Below are 24328 nucleotides of genomic sequence, written 5' to 3'. Positions count from 1 at the left end.
GATCAAAGCCCTAGAATAGAAAACTGGATCTAAGGGATCTGGAAGCAGATGATAACAGAAGTTAAAAGGCACAACAGAGGTGAGCATGACTGATTCCTGCCAATTAAGCCTAGCTTCTCATTCCATGGATAAAGATCACACTAATATCCATGGCATAAATGAGGTCTAGGGAATTCAAGGCTACTGACAGCAGGGGTGATAAGGCATACAGGGGTAAGAGCAGATACTCCCATCCCCTAGGCCACCCAGTTAACATGGTTGAAAGTCACTTTAACACCCCTGGGTGGCACCCTGCTGTGGTCACCAGGACTCGGGTATACAAGGACAGAGGGGAGAAAGAGGAACGCCTCATTTTCCCTCTCTTATATGCGCTGGGTATTTGATAGGAAGAGAAAGGAACCAGGGACACCTGCTCCCCTCTTTCTAGAGAGTAGCCATTCATCTTTAGTCTGTATCCCTTTTGAATGCATTCTGAACCCCTGGGACTCCTCTGAAAAAATTCCTTCTTTTTTCCTTTATTTTCATCTATCCCTTTCACTGATAGGTAATTGTGTCTCCAAACTACAGGACACTCCCCTCAGATGCATCCTCCAAAATGGGAAGAGTTAACTTCTCAAACCTTAAACTGGTTGGCTTAGAATTGGGCTCAGGGGAAGGGAACACAGAAGCCTAACATGCTGACAAAAGGGTAAAAGTTTTTATTACTGGTCAGGCTTTTTGACACCCCCTCTCCTTGGGCAAACTGGTAAAAGGCCTCAGGATTTTTGAGGTGTCCTTACCCCTCCCTTATTCCATTTCTATGTATGTTTTCTAATAACCCAGTTTGTCTCTTCTCACCTTCAGACCATCAAACCCCAAACAATCATGCAACCAAAGCCTTTGTCTATGGCTCCTTTTGCCAGGAACCCTTAGGCCTCTGAGGGAGCTCTGACTGCCATTTCCCCAAAATAGCACCCCCTGTCAGCAGGAAGCAGTGAAGATCTGTCTTTATCCTTAACCTTATCCTTATCCTTGTCCTTATTCTAAGGGCAGTTAGATGTACTTCTTTAGCAGGGGAATGATAGAGACAGGAGGCAACCAAGGGTTTCCCCGGTGAAGCCCCACTCTCAAGCCTAAAACAGCTCAAAGGCTGAAAAACCAAACTGCTGGTCCTGGAGAATCTCCGATCGGCCTGCGCGCTAGGGCGACGGGGTGGAGCCTTGGGAAGTTCGTGCTGTTTGCAGGGGGTAGGAGCCTGACCTCTCCTGTTCCTGTGTGGTAACCTGGGATTCAATCTGTGACATGGGGACCTGTTAACAGGAACCCCTCTGTTTTGCTGAGTTTTTTCCTTTTCACCAGTAAATTCCATTTCCCCTCCCCCTTCAAAGTGTCCGCAATTCTAATCTTTCCTGGTCATGTGACAGGAACCCAGTTTTTTCTACACTAGCTACCCTTATATTTATGCTTTTATTGACTCCCCAAAATAATCTAGCAATGTAGGTTTTATAATCTTAATTCTAACAATAAGTAAACTGAAGCACAGACAGTGCTAGAAAAATGGCCCAAGCTCAACTCAACTGGCAAACTAGAGTTGAGTTTTTTGTTTGTTTGTTTGTTTGTTTTTGAGACAGAGTCACTCTGTTGCCCAGGTTGGAGTGCAGTGGTGCGATCTCGGCATCACTGCAACCGCTACCTCCAGGGCTCAAGTGATTCTTCTCCCCCAACCTCCCAAGTAGCCGGGATTACAGGCACACACCACCACGCCCAGCTAATTTTTGTATTTGTAGTAGAGATGGAGTTTCACCATGTTGGCCAGGCTGGTCTCAAATTCCTGACCTCAAGTGATCTGCTCGCCTCAGCCTCCCAAAGTGCTGGGATTACAGGCATAAGCCACCATGCCCAACCATTGCTGAGATTTAAACTACATCTTTCCTAATCCAGTACCCATCTGTTCAAACCAATTTGTCCAATTTCATTTTCCAACAGTTAGTGGGTAGATTTAGTCTGTGAATGAGACCCTGGGAAAACTTTCATATGAAAACTCCATGTCAGCTCTAGAAATCACCACCTCCTGGCCAGTGTATTCTCACTCATTAATTATACATTTTACATATAATGAATTCATTGTCAAGTGTGGGTGAAAGGAGAGGAACTCTATTGTATAATTGCTGTAAACTTATGGTCAGCAAAAACACAGAGAAAACTGACACATGAGTTAGTGTATTCTATTTTCCAGTTCAATTTTATGAACTTAAAAAATTTAAACTGCCTTTCAGTATTTTATTTCAAAATGATCTGTATTTTGTTTATAAATCAGCAATATATATTAGTCTAAATGTCATGAAATTTGATTATAGGATAACAACAAAAGAGCTACACAAGTTTAATATGTTTGTTAATTTCTCAGTTTTTTTTGTAGCATAATGCAATATACTTTTATCTTAAACATTTTAATTATTAATGAATTTTAAAATCATGAGCAAAATCATCACTTTTAATTTGAATGCATTTAAGTTTTTAATACATGTAGAAGATCTTAACAAATAAGCATAAATCAAAAACATCAGAAATAATAAAACTACATGGTCATGATTACATTAATTTTTTGAAATTACTGATTGTCAAGTTAGAGTTTTTCATTTTTAATTCATTAATCATTTCCTGAAGTTTCAAGTTAAATGTTTCAGGAGTTATTTCCGTAAATTCTAGAGCTAGATTCCGAATGACCTCTAGATACATTAGATTTTTCTGTACAAAGATAACCTGTAAAAGATACAAAATTATTACATGTAAACTCTTGCAAATTTTTTAAAGTACTTTTTGGCAATATATGGCTCATAATTTTATTTCATTTCCTTTCTACTAATTTAGGGGTAAAATCATAAATTATACAAAGAAAAGTAAACATGGCATGTCGTTCATTGCATTATTGGCAATACCATTTGGCAATATCTGACTTACCAACTTTATTTCATGTTCTTTCTATGAATTTGGTGGTAAAATAATACACTATGTAACAAAAGATATATATAAAATGTCATTGTTATATTATTGGCAATAACTAATAATAACACTAAACATCTATTAAACAGAATAAATTGGATCAACTCATTTTTGGGAAAAAGCTCCAAGAAAAACTTTCACAGAGTGAAGGAGACTTGCTCTGCTACTCACTCACTGTGTGAAGGGAAGCTGCCTACTGACAGAGAATGCCACACTAGAACCAAAGGAAAAACTTCAATTGTATGAAGTCTATAAAGTGTTTGGATGTTTTTGTTACTCTAACTGATGCAGAGATTTTTTACAACATAGGTTTAATTTATTCATGTTTAATTTCCTCCATTTTTATCTTTCAGACTCGATGTTTTTGCTTTGAAAAACATTAATAATATAATTATGTTTTAAGTTTGGCTCAATGCTTCAGTGCATGCATGGCAAATGGGAATGATACAGTCACTTTCAAACTGGTAGATAAAGAATCCTCTGTTTTTTTTTTTTTTACTCACTAGAAGATCCAGCATTTGAAGGGCTGGAATAAAACCCTTCTTCCATGACTAATAGTACTGGATCAAGGGAACTCAGGTAAGCCAAATTGCTAGTAATTTCATTAATCATGGCAGGTTTTCTTTTGAAATGTCTTCATTTTCTTTAAGAGCAAAGTAGAAAGTTTTTTTTTGTTGTTTGTTTGTTTGTTTTAAAAAAAAGATCTGATGATCAAAATAAGGAATATATATCAGTATGTAGAAACAAAAAAAGAGTGTTTCAGTTGGTTTGCCAACTTCAAGTTTCAACATGGTCTCCAGATGAAAGGACAGGCCATATGTAAGAGGATTAAAATGTGTGCTCATTAAATGGTTCTAGATATCAAGAGTGATTATTGCTAAAGGAATAGAATGGATACCCACAGGAAATCATAACTTTATTTTTGGAGTGCTGTAATGTTTATATCACTGATTTAATTATTATTTCTTCCTCTACTTTTTCAACATAATATTGATTTTTAAAAGTATTCTTTTAAGGGTCTTACCTGTAGATTTATCCACATTGCCAAGCACATTTAGAATAAACAGGACTACATTCTGAAAAGCAGTAAAGTCACTGATGAAAGGGGCTACATCAGTATTAAGAAGAATTCGCGGTGGCAGGCCCTTCTGGAACTTAGATGTTCTTATCAAGGTTGTAGGAAAGCGGACTGCAGCTAAATAATCCACAGCCAGTACCCAACTTCTCTCAAAATGTGCTTCTGTTTTAGAATAATAATCATATCTAAAAGACAAATGGAAAAGTACTTAATTATAATTAGTCACCTCAGAATTTCAACCTCATTACCTTCAGAAAAAATTGGTTCCTGCCAACAAACTAAATTCATAATTTTATAATTTAGAAAATAGGATTGATAATGTGATGACTTTATTCCATCCCTCAGGAGGTGTGAAGATGGCTCATTAAACTTCTAAATCTAGGAAGAATCATCTCATTAATTGTTTACATTTTACATTGCATTTTATCTTCTTTAATTCAGCACATTATACTTGAATACCACCTAATAACCAAAAGTAAGGCATTTTAAAATCATACTCTTTGCCAGTGTAGAGATAAATATCAAAGGTCTAAAGCAAAATTTTTGCTAGACTCAAATATCCTTTGTGAAACTGTTGATTTCTTGAAGCCATGGAATCCTAGAAACATTGAGCTTTGTAGAAAAAAAGTCTGATTTTTACTATCTAATTTCTAAATAATTGGCATTTTCTACCACAGGAAGCCTCGGGTAGAAAAAAAGCCTTTGTAATTGTTAGAAAAGACTCTGTAATTATTACAAAAGCCTCTGTAACTATTTTTCCCCATAATAGGTGAGAAAGTTTAGCTTCGCCTAAGAAATGGGGACAAATAATTACAATGGAAAGATTAAAGGTATATTCAGTAGTTTTAAAACTATAAAAGTCACATCTTCTGTTTCTGTCAGCTGTTTAATCATGCTGAACAACTTGTAGTTTTGCAAACAGACTTGTTTTCCCTGAGACTCACCATGTGGTTCACCAGGTACTCACCATGTGGTTCACCAGGTACATTGTATACTCACCATGTGGTTCACCAGGTACATTCTGTTTCAAGTCTCATCATAGATATTATGTTCCTCACAAAGCTTTCCAGCCCACCTGAGGTAGAATCTACCACTTTCTTCTCTTCTATATTCCCATAACATCATATCATTCACATATTTGAAGATTTTTTTCTCTAGTTATTTCTATTATAATGTCTAGAAATTAGATTATCTGATTTTATTTTGACAGCAACATAGAAAGGATACATTAAACAGAAGGTGCTTGCATTATGCTTGTTGAGATTAAATAAACTATAACATAACACAGATAATACCCGTTGTCTGTTTGACTCCCATGCTTGTGGGATCCTCCCTGCTCTATACTTGGAAGTGGTAGGGTGGGCAGAGTTGGATTGTTGATAACAGAAGTGTTTGGTCTGGATTCAATTCCCCTTGATACGTTACAGTCACCCACCAAGTAAAGATGAAAGGAAATGTGAAGTCATAAAGATTTTGAACAAGGGCCACAGAGCTCCAGTAACAATGTACTAAACAAATTGGAAGTAAGTCAGAATCACTGGGAGAGATGGGATGAGGGCACCAGTTCAATACACAGAAATCACAAGAGCAGTGAAGAAATTCAATAAACTCTTCAAATGCATCAGTTGAATGATTTGTTGGTCAGTTCACCTAATGATCAGATAGAATGTAGTCACTAAAGAAAGAATTAAAGTACACTTGAAATAGTTCACATAAAGTAGAAGCACAGGTATACGTAAGTCAGCCAATCTGAGGATACAGAGCCACAGAGTTATATCTGAGTATATGCAAGCTACAAAATACTCAGTATTGTCTCAAGTAAATACTCCTTAATATATATTTACCTAAAGAAAGTAACTGATGAGCTTTTAGAGTTATTTCACAGCATGTAATAGATTGCAACCATGTCCCCATTTCTTTACCAATCCCTACAATTCTGTCTTCTGCTTTGTAACTTTCAGTACTGGTTCTTCCTACATTAGGTGATAGGCGGAAATTCCCACTCCTGACTCAGTCATGTAACTTGACATAAAAAATATAATATTAACTAGTTTGTCATAGCATAAACTTGAAATGCATTTTCACAATTTGGTTATTCTTTCTTGCAATTCTGCCATCACTGTAGAAAACAACCAGGCTTGTCTGATGTAGAATGAGTCAGGGAACAGAGCTGAGCTTCCCCAGTCATCCTTGCTGCAGCCAATCAAAATCAGCCAACATTAGAGTGAACCCAGGAAAGACCAGCAGAGCTGCTTATCTAAACCCCAGACATCTGAGCAATAAACACAGTTGTACAACACTGAGGTTTAGTGGTTGTTGATTGGGCTGCTTTCTTTCAAACAGAGCTAACTTAACTCAGGGCCACACACATAGTAAATTGCAGGGCCCTGTTTTAAACCCTGTCAATCTATCTGCCTTTGAAACCCATGTTCTTTACTACTGCTTTTTGTCCTGGTGATAATAGTTACTTTATATTGAATATTTCTCATATGCCAGTAGTACATTAAGCATAACTTATGAATTTCTTAATTAATCCTCAAAATTGCACTATGTGGCATATACTATTGTTATTGCTATTTTAAAAATAAGAAAATTGAGTTTCTCCCAGTTTGAATTCCTAGGTCAAAAGAGTCAGGATTTAAAACTCAGGTCTGTGTAACTTCAAAGCAAAGCGTCTTAATTTGTACACTATTACTTCATTTCAAGGAACAATCATTAGCCTTGAATCTTGTAATATGAATTCATAGACCTTGACAAACCAGACCTCATAAATAGGTAGATTAACAAATCAGAGCACATAAGTGGGCATTTGAAATCTTCCATAATAATCATATTAAAAGATTTACCTTTCACCAATATAAGGCTTTGAAACTATTCAAATTGCCTGAGGAACTATTATTAAACTTTCAGTGAAGTGAATTAATAGAAAATATGTATTTTTTGCTTTATTAATAGTGCACCTATATATAAATTTATCCATAACACAATATTTTATTATATTCTGAACTGATCCCAATTAAAGAGATAATAGAAGGGAATTTTTAGGTAAAAGAGTTTTTTAGTAAAAATGCTGTTTTTAACAAATACTTGTACTTTTACAACCTACCAAATCTCCATTAAAATGACAGAAGAAATAAAATCAGAACATGTGGGGAACAACAAGATTTTGGAAGCTGGAAATTGAAAAGAACTAGTTGAAAAGATTTAATAGAATCAAGAAAACTAAATTTTAAGCAACCAGAGAGGAAAACAGAAGAATAATGCTAATATAATTTGTAGAATTCTCCTCGATTTAAGTCTGAGTAATACTCTCTGGGTGAAAGGAGATTGCTAAAATCAGGGAGATTAAAAGACTTTAAAGAAGCAATCATATACAAAGATTTCCTTCCAGATTTCAAATAGTAGGAAACTACCACTGCTTGCCCTGGAAGGGGTAGAACAGAGGGTCGTTGCACTGTGTGAACTAATCATGGTTGAAGGTAGGAACACCACCTTGGATACAGGGGATGTAAGTGGAAATGATATACTGAATGCAAAGACGCCCTCCCCTTGCTTCTTCATTCTCTCTTGACTTTCAATAATACTAGCAGTCACGCCTTGACTTCTGAAGCAGGTGAGTGAAAGTGTCTCTTCTGGAAACTGGGTGAGCTCAAGAGAAAAGACTTGAAGTTATTGGAACCATAGTGTTGAGACAGCCAAATGCCTAGGTAGATAAAAAGGGGACCCCAGAGAATCTCCAACCTGCCCCACAAGTGTTTACATCAGATGCTTTTGTGCAGATAAGGAAACCTGCCCAGGGCCTTGTCTGAGCATGCCCACATACTCACTGGTGGCATGGGGTGGAGCCACAGGGAATTTGCACCTTACACAGGGGAGGAGCCTGCTCTTTTCAGCTGGAGTGGTGGCCTGGTGTTCAAACTGTGAGGTAGGAAACCTGCTAGCAGGACTCTCTCTTGGTTTGCTGAGAATAATTTTTCCTTTTTCCTTTTTGCCCCATAAATTCCACTCCCCTCACCCTTCAAAGCGTCTGTGCCTGACTTTTCCTGGTTGTGTGACAAGAACCCATTTTTTTTCTACGACAGTGTCAATATTTAAAAGGTTACCTAAACAACCCAGCAAGATTACTTGAGAGATATGTTCTTAGTTGAAAATTTCCACTCACACAGTAAGGTCTTCTAAGTGATTCTTTTTAAATTTGAGTAGACAGTCAAGTATTACCGGATACCTGAGGAAAGCTACTAACATGAATAGAGACACCAAAACAAAATAGACCTCCAGCAACCCCCAGAAGCACCAAGTAACCAAGCAAAGGTCCTTTCCAGGGCTCATTGTGCTCACTGAACCCCTGCACCCACTCACCTGCACGCTCCCCGTCCCACAGGGCATTTGAACATGGTGGCCAAGTAAGCAAGCCACACCCTTGCTACAAGTCCTGCAAAGTGGTCCAGGGAGCTCTCTCATCTCAATAAGATCTGTTTTGGTCTATATGTTCATGTATGTCTGTATGCATGATATATATGTGATATTTTTCTATTTCCTTATGATAGTGCCAAACTTACACTCTTACAGCAACTGGGGTTATGGATGAGTTCTTTCTTAGATTCAAACTCCATGAACTTGTATTTTAAGCTCTTTGAATTCATTTGAGCATTTTTTTGATCTGGACCATATTTAAAAGTCATTACAGAAACAGGAGTGGGTCCTATAGGGAGGCCTCAGGTGTCTGACTGGGTCAGACAGAAACTGGACTGTGTTCAATAGGTAGGTCTCGTTACCAAAAAATAGAAAATCATGATTTCATCTGGATGCAAAGATTCTGGAACTCCTCCATCTGGAACTTCAGCCAATTTAATGTTAAAAAAATTAAAAATAAAATAAAATAAAATAAAATGAACTATGGACCCAGAAGTTATGCTTTTCTAGAGAAATGGGTGAATCTTACCAACAGTTAGAATTACAGTGGCCACAGTGAGAAAACTCCTTACAAAATGCAAACAGGTGCTTGTCTTCATAGTTACAACAGCTCCAAGGACAAAAAAGACTTATTCACACCTATTTTAAAACCCAAACCAAGAGGGGCCCAAACTAAAGAAATTTGTGCATTGAGATGTCTGCTTTTATTGTAAACAGCCAAGCCGTTGTAAAAAAAAAAATAACTGTCTATTTTTACACCAGCCATCTGACGAATCCACTCCCTTTGTCTGTACTGTTTCCCCACCAGAAGAAACCACAAAGGTCTCACTTTTGGCGTAATAATCAGCCATTCCCTCAGAAAGAAAAACTCTGAATGGTGGATTTTGGGGGAGGAGAGGGTTCATATCAAATCTGGAAAGTCCCTGTGTTCAATCCTGTCTAATTGACACTTTGATCATTTTCAGAAAAACATTTGTAAGAATTAGCCCTCTCTGTTTTTTCAGTTTGATCCTGCTTCTCCCATGGTGGCTTCTCAGTGAACTGAAACTGTGTTTTTAAAACCCCTGCTCGTTATCCGTGCTGCCAATTCTGTTTACCTCTTTCTTGCTGTCATAATCTTTACTATACCCCAAAACTCTTTCTTGGAAAAACAACTACTTATTGGTCTGTCATTCAATTGTGAAAACAAACTGACCTAAAATATTAATTAATCTGTGACTATAAGATTAAAAGTTTCTGTGCTGAGTATGGACATAAAAAATTCTTGACTAATATGAAAAAATCACATCTGTAAGGAAAATCTCAATTTGTAAGACTGTCTCCTTTTCTACACTGGCAACAAAAGGAGGACTAGGTCACTAGAAACTTACAATGAAAAAGGCATTGTTTTAAATCTACATAACAAGCCTTGCCTTTGTTTAAGGTACTTTTCATGGCCATTGTGCCTTAACTGGGCCTTTACCTATACCCTTATTTCTTGGTTTAGGCAAATGATGTTATTTAAACTTGAAGTCTAAGCTCTTTATCTCTGAAATGTAAATTTTCTACCTGACCTTATGTAAGAGACATTCCTTTGGAAATGCAAATTTAGAGAGAGCTAAGGAAAAAACGAAGGAACTATTCAGAAACTTGTAAGTGAACACTTCCAAAAGTTTTATCTTTTTCTTCTCTCTCTCACTAACACACACACACACACACACACACACACACACGCGTAAAGGAGGGTTTTGGCCGTATGGGCACACAGCCTGCTTCATTGGCCAGAAAAAGACAATTTTGGATCCAGATATTCTTTAATAAATTAATGAGTGTACCTGGCACATGACTAAAACTTTTAGAATAAAATCATAATAATATGGACAGGAGGCAGAGAAATGCTGGGTAGAAGAGGGCAGTTCCCCAGCAAAGTCCCCACCGATAAGCCTGGGCCCATGGCCCTAAATGAGAACTTCACGTCTCTGTTTTCCCACCCAAATGTTGCTTTTTCCAAAACTACTGTGGCCCTCCATGTACCCCATCCCATACCCATAAAAACCCCAAACTCCACTGGCAGAGGAGCAGAGTGGTGTGGCAGAGAAGAAGAGAAGAAACATTTGTACATTGAAAAGGCAGCAGGATAGTCAGAGAGGAGTTGTTATCTTCCCACTTCATCCCCTTTCCAGCTCCCCATTTATCCCACGGACAGCGGCCTCCATCACTCTATAAAATCTCTGCATTCACCATCCTTCAGGTCCATGTGACCTAATTCTTCCTGAACACTGGACAAGTACCCGGGTACCAAGAGGGCAGGATGTAAAAGTCTGTCCTGACTTTTCACTGAGCTGGTTAACACTTAATCATCCATGGACTGTAACTACTGAAAGAGCATTAATTGTAACACACCCCTAGATGGTACCATTAGGCCAGAGCCCAAAAGCACTTGCCCCAGCCTCCAGCTCTGGCACCCACTCACCTGCATGTACCCCATCCCACAGGGCATTTGAACATGGTGGCCAAGTAAGCAAGCCACACCCCTGTTATGAGTCCTGCAAAGGGGTCCAGGGAGCTCTCCCATCTCAGTAAGATCTGTTTTGGTCTATATGTTTATATATGTCTGTATGCATGATATATATGTGATATTTTTCTATTTCCTTATGATAGTGCCAAACTTAAATTATGAAAGAGCTGTATTTAATTGACTCAAGGAAAATAAGTGCCTATATAATTTAAGTATTATTTCAGAAAAACAAGAACTAACCCAAATGCTTTGCATGTTTACATTACTACAGTAAACCAGGTAGAAAAAAATAAGCTTATGTCATCTCTATATTACAAAATTTGTCAGACAAAAAAATAAGCAAATCACTAGCTGATTAACATTTGATTTTTATGAGCCATTCAAACATAATTGTTAAAAACAGGTAAGTTAAATGGACATAAGCAAGATAAAATTTCCGTGTGAAAGATGTCCTTTGTATACCAAAATTTTTTTCTTAACAGCCTTATCATCGAGAATGGAAAGTTGAGGCTGAGGGAAGTCTATACAAACAACAATTTAATTCTCAGGCCCAAAAAGAAAAAAACCTGAAAAATAGTGTCAGCAAAGAGAGTCAAACTTTGTAAAATATTTGAAGGGATTTATTCTGAGACAAATAAGAGTGACCATGGCCCATGACATAGCCCTCAGGAGGTCCCAAAAACATGTGCCCAAGGTGGCTGGGGTGCAGCTTGGTTTATACGTTTTAGAGAAGCATGAGACATCAATAAAATACATTTGAGAAATACATTTGTTTGGTCCAGAAAGGCGGGACGATTTGAAATAGGGGGGTGGGGGTGGATGCAGGCTATAGGAAAATTTAAACATTTTCTGGTTCAACAATTGTTTGAGTTTGTCTAAAGACCTGGGATTAATGAAAATATTCAAGTTAAAATAAAAGAATGTGACGACTATAGTACTTTTGATGTCTCATAGTGGCTGCTTTAGAGAAAATAGATGACAAATATTTCCTATTCAGACCTATAAAAAGTGCTAGACTCTCAGTTAATCTCTTCAGGACTGGGAGGGCCTGGAAGAAAAAGATCTAGCTATGTTAACAGAGATTCTTTACAAATGCAAATTTCCCCCAGGAAGGACAGCTTTGCAAGCCATTTCAAAACATGGCAAAGAAACATGTTTTGGGGTAAAATATTTTGTTTTTCTTCTTTGTCACATATGCCATAGTCATGTTGGAAAGTAAGTTATGATACATAGGGTTAAATAAAACCCATCTGATGACAAATTATGGTTCATAGGGCATGATTCCCCAGACCCCTTAGGTAGGAATTTGGGCAAGATTTTAAAAAATCAAAGCTTAGTCTTCAATAGAGATAATATTTTGCCTCTTCTACAGTTTTTTATTGCAGAGGGACCAAAGGTATTTGGGGTGGTTAATAAACGTATTTTGTGCCACACTGAGAAATTCACCAGGAGAAAACACACGCTTCTGGAAAGTATAATTCATAGATTTATTAGTCTACAGATTACTGGTACAACAGTTCACAATTGCTTGTTTCCTAGTGTTCACTAGAAATTAAGGTTAATAGGAGTTAAGATTCTTAATTATATATAACTGAAATAGTTAGAAATAAAGAAAACAAAGCTATATGCAAGTAGACAGGTAAAATGTGCTTTTGGTAAGAAAAGCTATAATATATGAGGATGTTTTGTTTTGTTCAAGAAACAGAAGAGCAAATTTTATCCTGGTATGGAATGACCTGTTGTTCCAAAATGAGAAGAGAAGAAGTATAGGACAAAAATTGAATGTATAAGAAAGTTATAAAAGGTTTGTGAAATATAAATCTTGTGAAAAAATTTGTGTTGATCAAGTTGGCTAAAATTAGAAGAGAATTATTTCTATGTTTTTCTAAAAATCGAGCATTAATATCAAAGGTACACTGATGCAAAATTAGAATTTGTTTCCTTGTGTTAAGCCAAGGTTTTCTTGGAGTATTGGTCTGTTCTTAGTAGGACATTGTGAAAAGTTTTTCTTTACCCTTGAAGTAATTGTCCTAGAAAACAAAGGTTCTGCATTTTACTAAGATAATTTCCTGTGCGTCATGTTGTCTTCATTTGGTTTTCTGATCATGTAAACAACTGAGTCCTCTCTAAAAAAGATCGAAGGTTTTTCTATAACTGTAATTTTTCTGTGTTTGCCTTTAAAATCTTTAAATTATCACTCTGGTTAAAATGGATGACTATTAATATTTAGAAGTGATCTGTGATCCTATTTTATCAAGTATTTTAAATCTTTGATATTTTTGGCAAGCTTCCAAAAAATGAAATTCTAAATCAAGTGTTTTTATTGACCTCAAATTAACTTTGGGACTTTGCAGGTGGGCCTTTGGAACATCTCAAAAAGATAGCCCTCCTTATAAAAAGAGAGATATTAAAGTAATTGGGCCTATTTGATAAATAATATGGAAAGCATTATCAAATAATAAGTAATGTTAAACTTTCTGTAAGTTGTATTTGTATGGATATGTTATTAATATATGTTCCAGAAATTTTATGAAATTCCTAGAAATCTGATCATCCCATTGGACCGAATGAGAATTCCCAGAACTGTTACAAAGAGACTGATTGATTCATAAAACTTCTAACCAACATCAAGTCAAACAAGAATTAATTGATTACTAAGAAAATGCTTTGGCAGATTTTCATGCTATGTCAGCCAGAAGTGAAGTTGTTTAGATAAGCAATTTGAACAAATATCATGAGATTGACTCAAGTCAAATTACCTATGATAACCCATTTAGTAAGCAAGCTATCGACCTGATTTGGAAATACAAAACTGACTTTTTTTTTTTGAGATGGATTCTCACTCTGTCACCCAGTCCCCAGTCTCTGGAGTACAGTGGCGCAATCTCAGCTCACTGCAACCTCTGCCCCCGAGTTCAAGCAATTCTTCTGCCTCAGCCTCCCCAGTAGCTGGTACTACAGGCATGCGGCACCATGCCTGACTAATTTCTGTATTTTTAGTAGAGACGGGGTTTCCCATATTGGCCAGGCTGGTCTGGAACTCCTGACCTCATGATCCGCCCACGTTGGGCTCCCAAAGTGCTGGGTGTGCCAGTCAAAACTGACTTTTAAAAAAATATTTTTTTAAAAATTAAAATTTTAATTTATAATATATAATAAATATATTAAAAATATATATAAATTCAATGTTAAATATGGACTCATGGAATGCACAGATGGCCTCCTAGTCCTTCCTGGGTCCTAAAAACTTCCATTATTAAAAGCTTTATACTCATCAAGGAAGAGATAAAATAATCCAAATTATGAGGAAAATATTGGTGGAGTGACTATTCTGAAATGAGGAAAATATTGGTGGAGTGACTATTCTTATCACTAATATTTGGTTTGTTAAACTGATAATGCTGGTAATATAATAAAAACCTCAAGTGATACTTTTTTGGCACATGCTGGATCATTTGAACACAGACAAATATATTTAATTCATTTGTCACCTTCAGTGCATATTTTCTGGTTTTATAGGTGTTTTTCTCTGCAGGAAGGCTAATGCTATAATAATAGTGAAAAGGTTATTGGAAAGTGTCTTTATGGGGCATTCCTGGAAACATCTCTAGCAATATAGGTACTCATTTTACCAGAAAAGTTGTAAAACAGTTTAAAAAGGTATTAGAAACACAGTGGCATCAGACAAAGCTAACAGAATTTGTTGGATTGCATTGGTCAAAGGTCCTACTGATTGATAGCAATCAAATCCACTCCTGTAGGAAAAGACAGATTGACTCTGTGAAATAGTTATTGGAAGGCCTATGTCTCTAATAATAAAACCTCATATATCTCATATTTTTCTAAATTCTGATATGACTCAAAATTGTGAGGCTTCAATGCATTTTGCCAAAGCATATTTTCACCAGATGAAAGAAGCCCTTTGTGGCCCACCAACTGATAACAACCAGATCATTCATGATCTAAAACCTAGAGATCAGTTCTTTTGGAAATGACACCAAAGAAAGACTGCCCTTGAACTCCATCAGAAGGGACCACACCAAGCTCTTTTTTGCAGCCCAACTTCAGGGATTTGAGCCTTGGATCCACATTTCTCAACTTGAGAGAAACCCTCCAGACCCTTGGGACTGTACACCCACTGGAGACCTCTAGGTAAAGCTTACTAGGGACGTTTTTTTCCCCCCCAGAAGAAGATGGCATCCTTGATGTAGACAGCTTTCCCAAAATCATGAATAAGGTCTTTTCTCCTCTGTCAACATGAAGTCTTTTCCCCCTTTCCTTTTTGGCCCATGTTTCTTTTCTGTTTATACATGGCAATGTAATATGATAATGAAGATTTCATAATCAATTACTTCTGCATGGAACTTAACTGAGTATTGCATATGTCATGTTAAACCTAAATCCTCACATGATCTTAGAGATACTCTGGTTCATCCTGTAAGAAATTTCACTGATATTCCATGTGCAATATCTAGTTCTTTCTAAACAGCTAGACTTTTAGACTGAAATATTCAGACTGCCTGTTTAAATCTAACAGTAGGCAAAACCTATAATGAGAGTTTAGTAGTTAAATTAAGCCAGAATTGAATTTGAAAAACAAAAGGAAGATAATTCGATGTTTGTAGGCAAATTTATAACCCTAATCCTTTAGTTGTTAGTATCTTCTAACCATACAATGATTAAAAAATGAGGCCTTAGACAAATATTACTAATGCTGACTCATAATGCTGACTCATAATGCACAAGGCATCTCAAACAGGAGACTATCTGTAGAGTTCTTCCGGAATATATTTTTATTTGTGGAGGATTTAACAACCAACCATATATGTGGGCAAATCCATGTCTCAATAATTGCAAAATAAGGAGCCACTGGCAATTAAGGGATTCCAAGAGTACTCCTGTCACTCCATAACTAATTGGAAACTTGATATTGGTCTGTAACTCTTAATTTGAACTATGGAATAAAGAGGGGTTTACCAGCAGGTATGAATTCTTCTTAATGGGTATTGTTGGGTAGAAAATTCCTTCTCTGGCTTTGTATAAATGTAAAGGAGGTTATGCTTAGAAATATGTCTCATGCATTAGTTACTATAGCTGATTCTACTGCAAACGCTATAATTGTCCAGCAAACTCCTTTAGATTTTCTTGCTAAAGGCATATTAGGTAACCGGCTTGCTTTGGACTACCTTTAGGGAGGAATATGTGCACTAGCTAACAATCCCTGCTGTACTTAAATAAATTCATCAGGTAGAGTAGAAGCTCAGTTGTAAGAAATCAGCAAACAAGCTAATTGGTTAAAACAAGTAGATTTTTATCCTGGCTTATTATTTATATATTTGATTTGTGTTGGTTCAATTGATGGATGGAGGCTCCTTCAGTCTCTTAGTATTAGCCTCCTGATGGCCATCGTAATAGTCTCCCTGGCACACCTTAACCTCCCCAGAGTCTTAAATCCTCTTATGCAGCTATTCATTCTATGTCAAATGGTCTCACTAAAATTAGAATAATGAAAACATAAAGAGAACATAAATAACCAGTCAACTGTCCTGATGTGTGAACTGTGAATTCCATACTTATACCAAATCAATCAATGATGAAAGTGACAGAGAGTGGTGTCAATGTCCAAGGTTTTGGTCAACCTCTCAAAATTGAGAGGCAGACCAAAAGGTGGGGAATTGTTAAATTAAATTTGGTCTAAAATTGCCACCATATGTAGCAAGCTGTAACTTAATGTAGTTTGTAAACAAACTGCAACCGAACTTAAGAGTATTTTCTTGTAACAAATATGAGTCTCATCAAATCATGGCAGCTGAGCTTCAGCCAATCACAGGCTGCCAACTGATCAAACCATGCCTATATAAGGCAAATTTCTCATCACACTATGTCCAAATAAGGCAAATGCTGAGCTGTAACCAATCAAAGTGTTTCTATATGTCACTTTCTTTTTCTGTCTATAAATACTGCCTGCCCACATCACTGGGTGAAGCTCTCTGAACCTCTACTGGTTCAGGATGATACTGATTAATGAATCATTCATTGCTTAAGTGAACTCTGCTACATTTATCTGTCTACAGTTTTTCTTGTAACAGTGTCTATGATTAAATAATAAAGGTCATCTACATATTTATATTTTATTTTGTCTTGTACAATTAGGAAAATGTGTTGCCTGTTGCTTGTTTGTTTGTTTCTTCATGCAAGGCTTTTTTTCTCAAAATTTTCCCTTTCTTCATAAAACACCTTTTTAAGCCTGATCATGTTAAAATATTTACACATCCTCATTATAATCTCCAATGGTTAGGCTTATTATTTAATATAAAGATTGAAAAATACTCTAGAAGAAGAAGAAAAATATATAAATAATGCCCAGAATTATTTAGCATATTAAATAAAGATACTTTAAAGATACATTCTTACCTGTCTTCAAAACTTTTGATTGTATCTGCCAAGGTTGAAGTATGTGCAGCCCATAAGTACTTCAACAGATCATCAAACTTACTAAAAGGTGACTGCAAATACTAAGGTAAAGAAGTCAAATGTATTAATATTTAAGCAACTATACAATACTTCTCCCTGAAATTTAGTCATGTTCAGATATATAATTTAGCAATATTCTACATAAAAGAAGAATTTTATTTCTAAGTAAAAATATGTATATGGCCTTAATGCTTAACACTCGTTAAAGAACACAAAAACATCATTAGTTTTAATAATAGCATATGGATCTGTAAGTATTGAACCTCAAGTATTTTCAGACTTTATATTTTATACAGACCATAGGTCTTTATTTTTTCCTATTAACACTGCTAAAATTACCATAAAATCATGAGTAACAAAAATATCTTCTTAAAATATTTCATTAGATCTGAACTAATGCAATAATCTACTAAAGTACTAGTAAATATATCTTTTCTTCATTGATTTTAGTCAAATTTCTTCTAATATCCTAGTGGACATGAAAATTCAATTAATCAGAATAGCCTCTTCACCATTCAGCCAAATATCCTGTATGCTCACCATTTTTTATAATGTATTTGAGGCAAGAAGAATGGATAGATTTATGTTAATGCTGTATTGAGGCAGTAGGTATTAATTACTCATAGCACTCTACTATACAATATATTTTTAATATATCATCCATAACAATTTACATTTGCATACTAAGGAAAATATTATGCAATGCACAAAAAAATCCTAGATGAAATGATATGACAAAATAAATTCTCTTCCTATCTCCTAAGATTATAAAGAAGGAACCTGGTAGAAGGTGTTCCACTTGTTCATTGTCTCAAGGAAGGATGAACGACAGCTGGAAACATCATAACAAAACTTCCTCTCATTCTTGGGTGGGGGCAAAAGCCTGACTTCGTCTGATGATATCCCCATTATACCAGAATCAACCGCAGCAAGGAAGGGTAATGAAGACAGAAAATAATTCAAATCTGTAAGAACAAAAGATTTATTATTACCACAAGCACTAACAAATTTCAAAGAGGATATTTTTAAGGAAGGTATAAGTCATTAAAAAAATTCACAGACCCAGAAACATGATAAAAGCTAAACACTAGGAAAAAAATATTGAGCAAAAATCCCCCTAAGTGTCAAATACATAACTTTGATTGTGTTTCTGTTAATAACCCCATAATCATAAATATATAACATGTTGGCTAAAGTAGTTGACTATGATATTTTAAAACAAGAAGTAATTTTAATGGATTTCATAATAGTCACTTTTCAAAGTATTAAGTAGAAATGGAAGAAAGTTATCAACTTTTCCTCAGAATGGTACAAAACCTCTTATTACGGTTTTATTGTGAATTGTATTTGTAGTTTTCTCTAAAATATTTTAACATGATTATAGCTTTGGTAAATGAATGTTTTCTATTTTATATATGTAAGTTTAATTTGTAACCATGATATAACTACATTTTTATCTTATTTTATGCCTTTAAAGCAAAAATTTTGGGTAAGTTTTGACTATAGATCATTGGATAATTGGACTGACAATCAAAGAAGACTATTTTTACATTTTTAAAAATTTTACCTATGTATAACCTATTCCAGCAGACTCAGACATTTTCATTAGTTGGATATTAGGCTTATACTGATTTCCACTAGAAATCAGTGACGTAGAATATTTCATCCTAGACAGGCATTTGTGAATGGAGTCCTATGCCACAGTGTAGCTAGCTAATCCTCCAAACTACTAAACCAATCTAAGAATAACAAACTCTGAATTCTAGTTCTGTGGCCACTACTATTGTGGGTCTTTTAAAAGAACAATTAGGGGTAGTAAGAGGAAAATGCTTAAGGATACATATGATGTGTGTCGCTCTGAAAAAGTGAAATTTAATGTAGTCATGTTTCTAACTATTGGGAAATACCTCTAAGGATTTGTGGTATAAATTGTTTTCATTACTAAAGCATAAAATTAAATGAAAGAATTAGAAAATACCTTCTGGTTATTTTAGCATTAAAGTATATGATTAAAGCCTGAGATTACTGATTGGTATAATGAATTGCAGTAGGTATTAATCTCTGGCATGTTTATGGGTTTCAATATTAACCACATCTGGTCTGAGCAAAATGAAAAAGCATCATTTGTCTTGATGTCTCAATTCTCATCGTTCCTTATTCTGGAGATTCTTTGTTATCAGTTGGACCTCCCACCTAACTGCCAGAACTGGCCCCTCAGAGGCCATTGCTTTTGTAGAATCTTATTTTTGTCATTCTGTGAAAAGCTGAATATGTCCTAAGGAATCATTATTGACGTTGTGGTTGTTAAATCTCTTAATGTGACCTAAAGACCATAAGGTACATGGTGAAATAGATTCCTTTTTAAAATAGGAACAAGGTTGTTTTAGTTCTGTCTCTTGTCCCTAAGATTTTAGATTTGAATGCTTTCTTTCAGGAAAGGTTAATATCTATTTTGCCACTTAAACGAACATACCAGCCCACCAACTGTCCACAGAGACGCACATGTGATCTCCAGATTCATAGCCACAGTTTGTCTGTCGGGTTGGATCAGCTAATCTGCCTGGAGGAGAGAGGATGCACAGTTGTATTTATTATACACATTTTGGAACTGGCTGTAACTACTGCTTAACCACATAGATTTTGTTTGTAGATACAAAAGCATTTATTTCTGAATGATATATGTTGGTATTCCCATCATTCTTTTCTATCTTTTATTTTTTAGACCCCAATAAATTTCTTTTCTTTTCCTTAACAACAACACTGTTTTCTACTTTTGAATTATAGGTCCTAAATATTATTTGCTTTTGTAAGGATTCTCTCTTCTATTTCCTCCTCTACCTCCTAATCGAAACTATGAAGCAATATGCATACACATAAAAAGAGATGATCGAGAGTCAAAACAAACCCCTGCTCCACCACTCACTAGCTTGACTTTATCTAAATAACCTCTAATGCCTTAGTTTTCTCATCTACGACATGGGGATAATAATATTAACTACATTATATGGTTGCGATGTGAGGTGAGAAAAAGCACCAAAAGTGTTTCAACTGTAATATGCATTATGTAAATATTAGAAAATAATCATTGCTTTTCTTCCAAATGAAATTACTCTTTTCTTAACCTCTCTCTCACACACAGTATTTTCTTTATTGGCTGTGTTATCAGTGTGGACTGGGAAACAGGCACCACTCTTTCTCATGAGCTTCTATCAACCAGAACAAAAGTATCTTTCAATTCATGCATATTTTATCCCAAAACGTAACTTCTGTCTATACACTGTAAGGTACTTTATTTCCAAGAGGAAGCAAATTTTTTTTTTTTTTTTTTTTTTTTTTTGAGACAGAGTCTTGCTCTGTCGCCCAGGCTGGGGTGCAGTGGCCGGATCTCAGCTCACTGCAAGCTCCGCCTCCCGGGTTTAGACCATTCTCCTGCCTCAGCCTCCCGAGTAACTGGGACTACAGGCGCCCGCCACCTCGCCCGGCTAGTTTTTTGTATTTTTTAGTAGAGACGGGGTTTCACCGTGTTAGCCAGGATGGTCTCGGAAGCAAATGTTTTACAGAGAAAGATCCTCATGCACAATGTGATGATTCTTTATAACCTCTTATCATAATTAGAACTCTAAGAATTTCAAACTAATTTGACATCACTTTGTATATCCCCTTGACTGTTCGGTTCATCTCATTGCTTAGAAAGGAGTGTGGCACTTAGTAGAATTTCAATAAATATTTGTGAAATGCTCAGTAGATGAGATGTGATGTCTTTTCACAGGTGATAACTATGTCTTATGCCTCATTGAACTTTCTAATAATAACGCAAAACCCACAAAAGAAGGATTTATGAATAAGGAGAAGGATAGGTAGAAAAACAAATACTATAAGGGAAAAGAGAGCAAGATAAAGAATAAATTTTTACGGCGGGGCGCGGTGGCTCAAGCCTGTAATCCCAGCACTTTGGGAGGCCAAGACGGGCGGATCACAAGGTCAGGAGATCAAGACCATCCTGGTTAACACGGTGAAACCCCGTCTCTACTAAAAAAAAAAAAATACAAAAAACTAGCCGGGCGAAGTGGCGGGCGCCTGTAGTCCCAGCTACTCGGGAGGCTGAGGCAGGAGGATGGCATAAACCCGGGAGGCGGAGCTTGCAGTGAGCTGAGATCTGGCCACTGCACTCCAGCCTGGGCGACAGAGCTAGACTCCGTCTCAAAAAAAAAAAAAAAAAAAAAAAGTAAAAGAATCAATTTTTAAAAACATGGTAGGGTATATACAGAGTATAATTTCCCAAACACTTCTTAGGTCTACTGCTAGATCATTACAATGAAAACAAGAGTCATTCTTACCTGTCTTATATTGCCAGCCATACTGCAGAGGCAATCCCCATAAAATATTTTGTTCATTTTCTGGTGCAAATTTTGCAAAATACCTGGCCGTCTGGTTCAACAGGATTTTATACATCCCCATTCTCTCAAGGTATACCCACGGATTAATAATGTACACGCTGTTCTCCACCCTGTAGTCACTGAGCTGACCAGGACTCTCCTTCCACAGAGGGGGCTCTATATCTGAGAGATTGGAATTCCCTGCTAAAGCAGCAGAAAAGTAACCAACTAGTACACAAACCCAGGAAGGAAGAAAAGCCATTGTGCCAGAGCTGAAGATTGAGATTGTGGCAGGGCTTTTATTGGAGAATGGAAGAGGAAGTCATGCTATTTGATTACCTGACTTTGCTTTTTTTTTTTTTTTTTTTTTTTTTTTTTTCCTGGATAGGGTGAAAATGTAGAGGAAATTGATGTATTAGCTAATATTTAGTATACTTAAATTTTCCAGCCTCTTCAGTGTCAGAATACTGTGTCAGAACCTAAATACAAGGTTAGGCTTGTTTATAATGTATTAGATAAAACTATTTATCAACAAAAACCTTCCAGAAGTTTCCCAGGCTACATTGCGACTACAAAATACATCACAAATGGCTTTTGAAGCTTCCCTCTCATAAAAAGACTTTAACATATTTCATGGAAAATATTAAATAGCTGAAGATGGAAATACTAGGATTTATAATAATGTGCAAAGGTGTACTAGAAAATATATGTGATCCAGTTGTAATACAACTTTCTGCTTCAAGAAAGAAGCTTAAAGAATATCTAATTAGCTCAATTCAATAGTGAAAGTCAGCCTACTGGAAAAAAAACCTGCTAGGTAATTCTTAATATCTATTTTCCATTCTTTATTAGTAAAAGAATCATAGAATTTTAGCTGGGAATATGGTTTCCCAGAATTAAGGCTAAATTTCCAGTTTTCTTTGCACAAGCAACCATGTGACTAAGTGTGGACCACAGAGATATAAACAGAAATAGTGTCCACAGTTTCTGGGACATGTCCTAAGATGGAGGGCACATGTCAATTCCTCTTCCCTTCCTCCATGTTGTGGTTTGGATTATTGATGTGATAATTGAAATTCAATCCGGACACCTAAACACAAGGCACTATTTTAGGGATGAAAGAATGCAAAGTTGGAGGTGGCTTGAGTCCCAGAGAACTGTGGAGCCATAAGATGCCCTTGAATTCCTATATCTGAGTTTTGCCTGAGCAAGAAACACCCTGCTCTCTTGTTTCAACCACTGTTGTTGAGGTTTTATTCACACATTGTCAAAATTCTTGCCTTATTAATAGGTAATGCAGCTGAAAAGCTCAATTATTCGCATAATTAGATCCATATGCTTCATAGTAGGTCAATGGTAGTGCTCGCTCCTGGCATGGTCCATATTAAACATCCTACAGCATGATTCCACTCTTTTTTCCTGTCATATTATTTACCCAATAGCCATTTGATAATTAATACATTTTCCGGAATATTAATATAAAAGGGAATGATAGGAATTGCTATTGTAGATGAATAATGCAATCATTCTGGAATTTTAAAAGTATATTAAATCTTTATAAGAATAAATACATGAATATGTACTATAAGATATGTTTCTCTAAAACCAAATGCCAGATTGTTCTCAATGGAGAAATCTTAAGAGCGCTCCCTTTAAAGTCAGAAATAAAGTAAAAATGACCACCAGCATTATAATCATTTAACTTTTGTTTGAGGATTCCAAACAATGAAGTTAGTAAAGATAAATGCATTAGAAGTATAAAATTGAGAATGAAGATGTGCTAGTACTTTTTTTTATAAATGACATGACAGTGTTCAGAAAATATAAGAGAATAAACTGAAAGAGTAACTACAAAGAAAAAATTTACTAAAGTGGTGAAGAACTAAATTACTATATATAAATCAATAGCTTTTATATATAAAAGCAATTGGGAAATATAATAGACGAAATGGAAGAAAAGTCCTCATTTTAATGTCAACAAAAGGGACAACATATAAGTGTCTAATTATGATAGATCTGTTTGGAAAAATCTTTAAGACTACGAAATAATTGAACAGTTTTAAAATCATACAATGTTTCTCAATAGACTCAACCTTATCAACATGTTAATTTAAAAATTTGTACAATAAATGAGAAATATTAATTAACAAGATTTTTAGACATGCTTTCTAGAAAGATTTTTAGAACCACTGAGGCTAAAATTTGTCAAAAAATAAATTGTGAAGAAAATAGAAAAAATCTAATAATAATGGATAATAATAGTGAAAGGAAACTTTCCATAACAGGTATTAGAAGATTATTACAAGCCCTCAAAAAGTAAAGTAATACACCACAGTCATTGATGTAATGGTGTAACCAGTTACTCATTAAATAAAACAGAAACACTGAACTATATTGGAGGAAGATTTTAAACGAAGACCAAAATACAATGAGAATTTAATGACGAGCTATACTGGAACTAGTAGTTATTGGAATCCCCATATACAGTGGGAACAAAGTAAGAGTACA

General features: G+C 35.8%; 1 protein-coding gene across 1 annotated transcript; it reads right to left on the bottom strand.

Moving 5' to 3' along the window:
* Positions 1-2471: 2471 nt before the first annotated feature.
* Positions 2472-22088, bottom strand: C4H6orf58 (chromosome 4 C6orf58 homolog). Its single transcript, NM_001194318.3, is given in 6 exon segments — positions 2472-2742; positions 4007-4245; positions 17385-17485; positions 18225-18409; positions 19918-20004; positions 21782-22088. Coding segments are annotated over 6 exon segments (993 nt in total). The 5' UTR covers positions 22083-22088; the 3' UTR covers positions 2472-2662.
* Positions 22089-24328: the final 2240 nt, after the last annotated feature.

Source organism: Macaca mulatta, chromosome 4, assembly GCF_049350105.2.
Source record: "Macaca mulatta isolate MMU2019108-1 chromosome 4, T2T-MMU8v2.0, whole genome shotgun sequence".
In the NCBI taxonomy this organism is placed as follows: domain Eukaryota; kingdom Metazoa; phylum Chordata; class Mammalia; order Primates; family Cercopithecidae; genus Macaca; species Macaca mulatta.
This window is presented reverse-complemented; position numbering and strand designations above follow the sequence as displayed.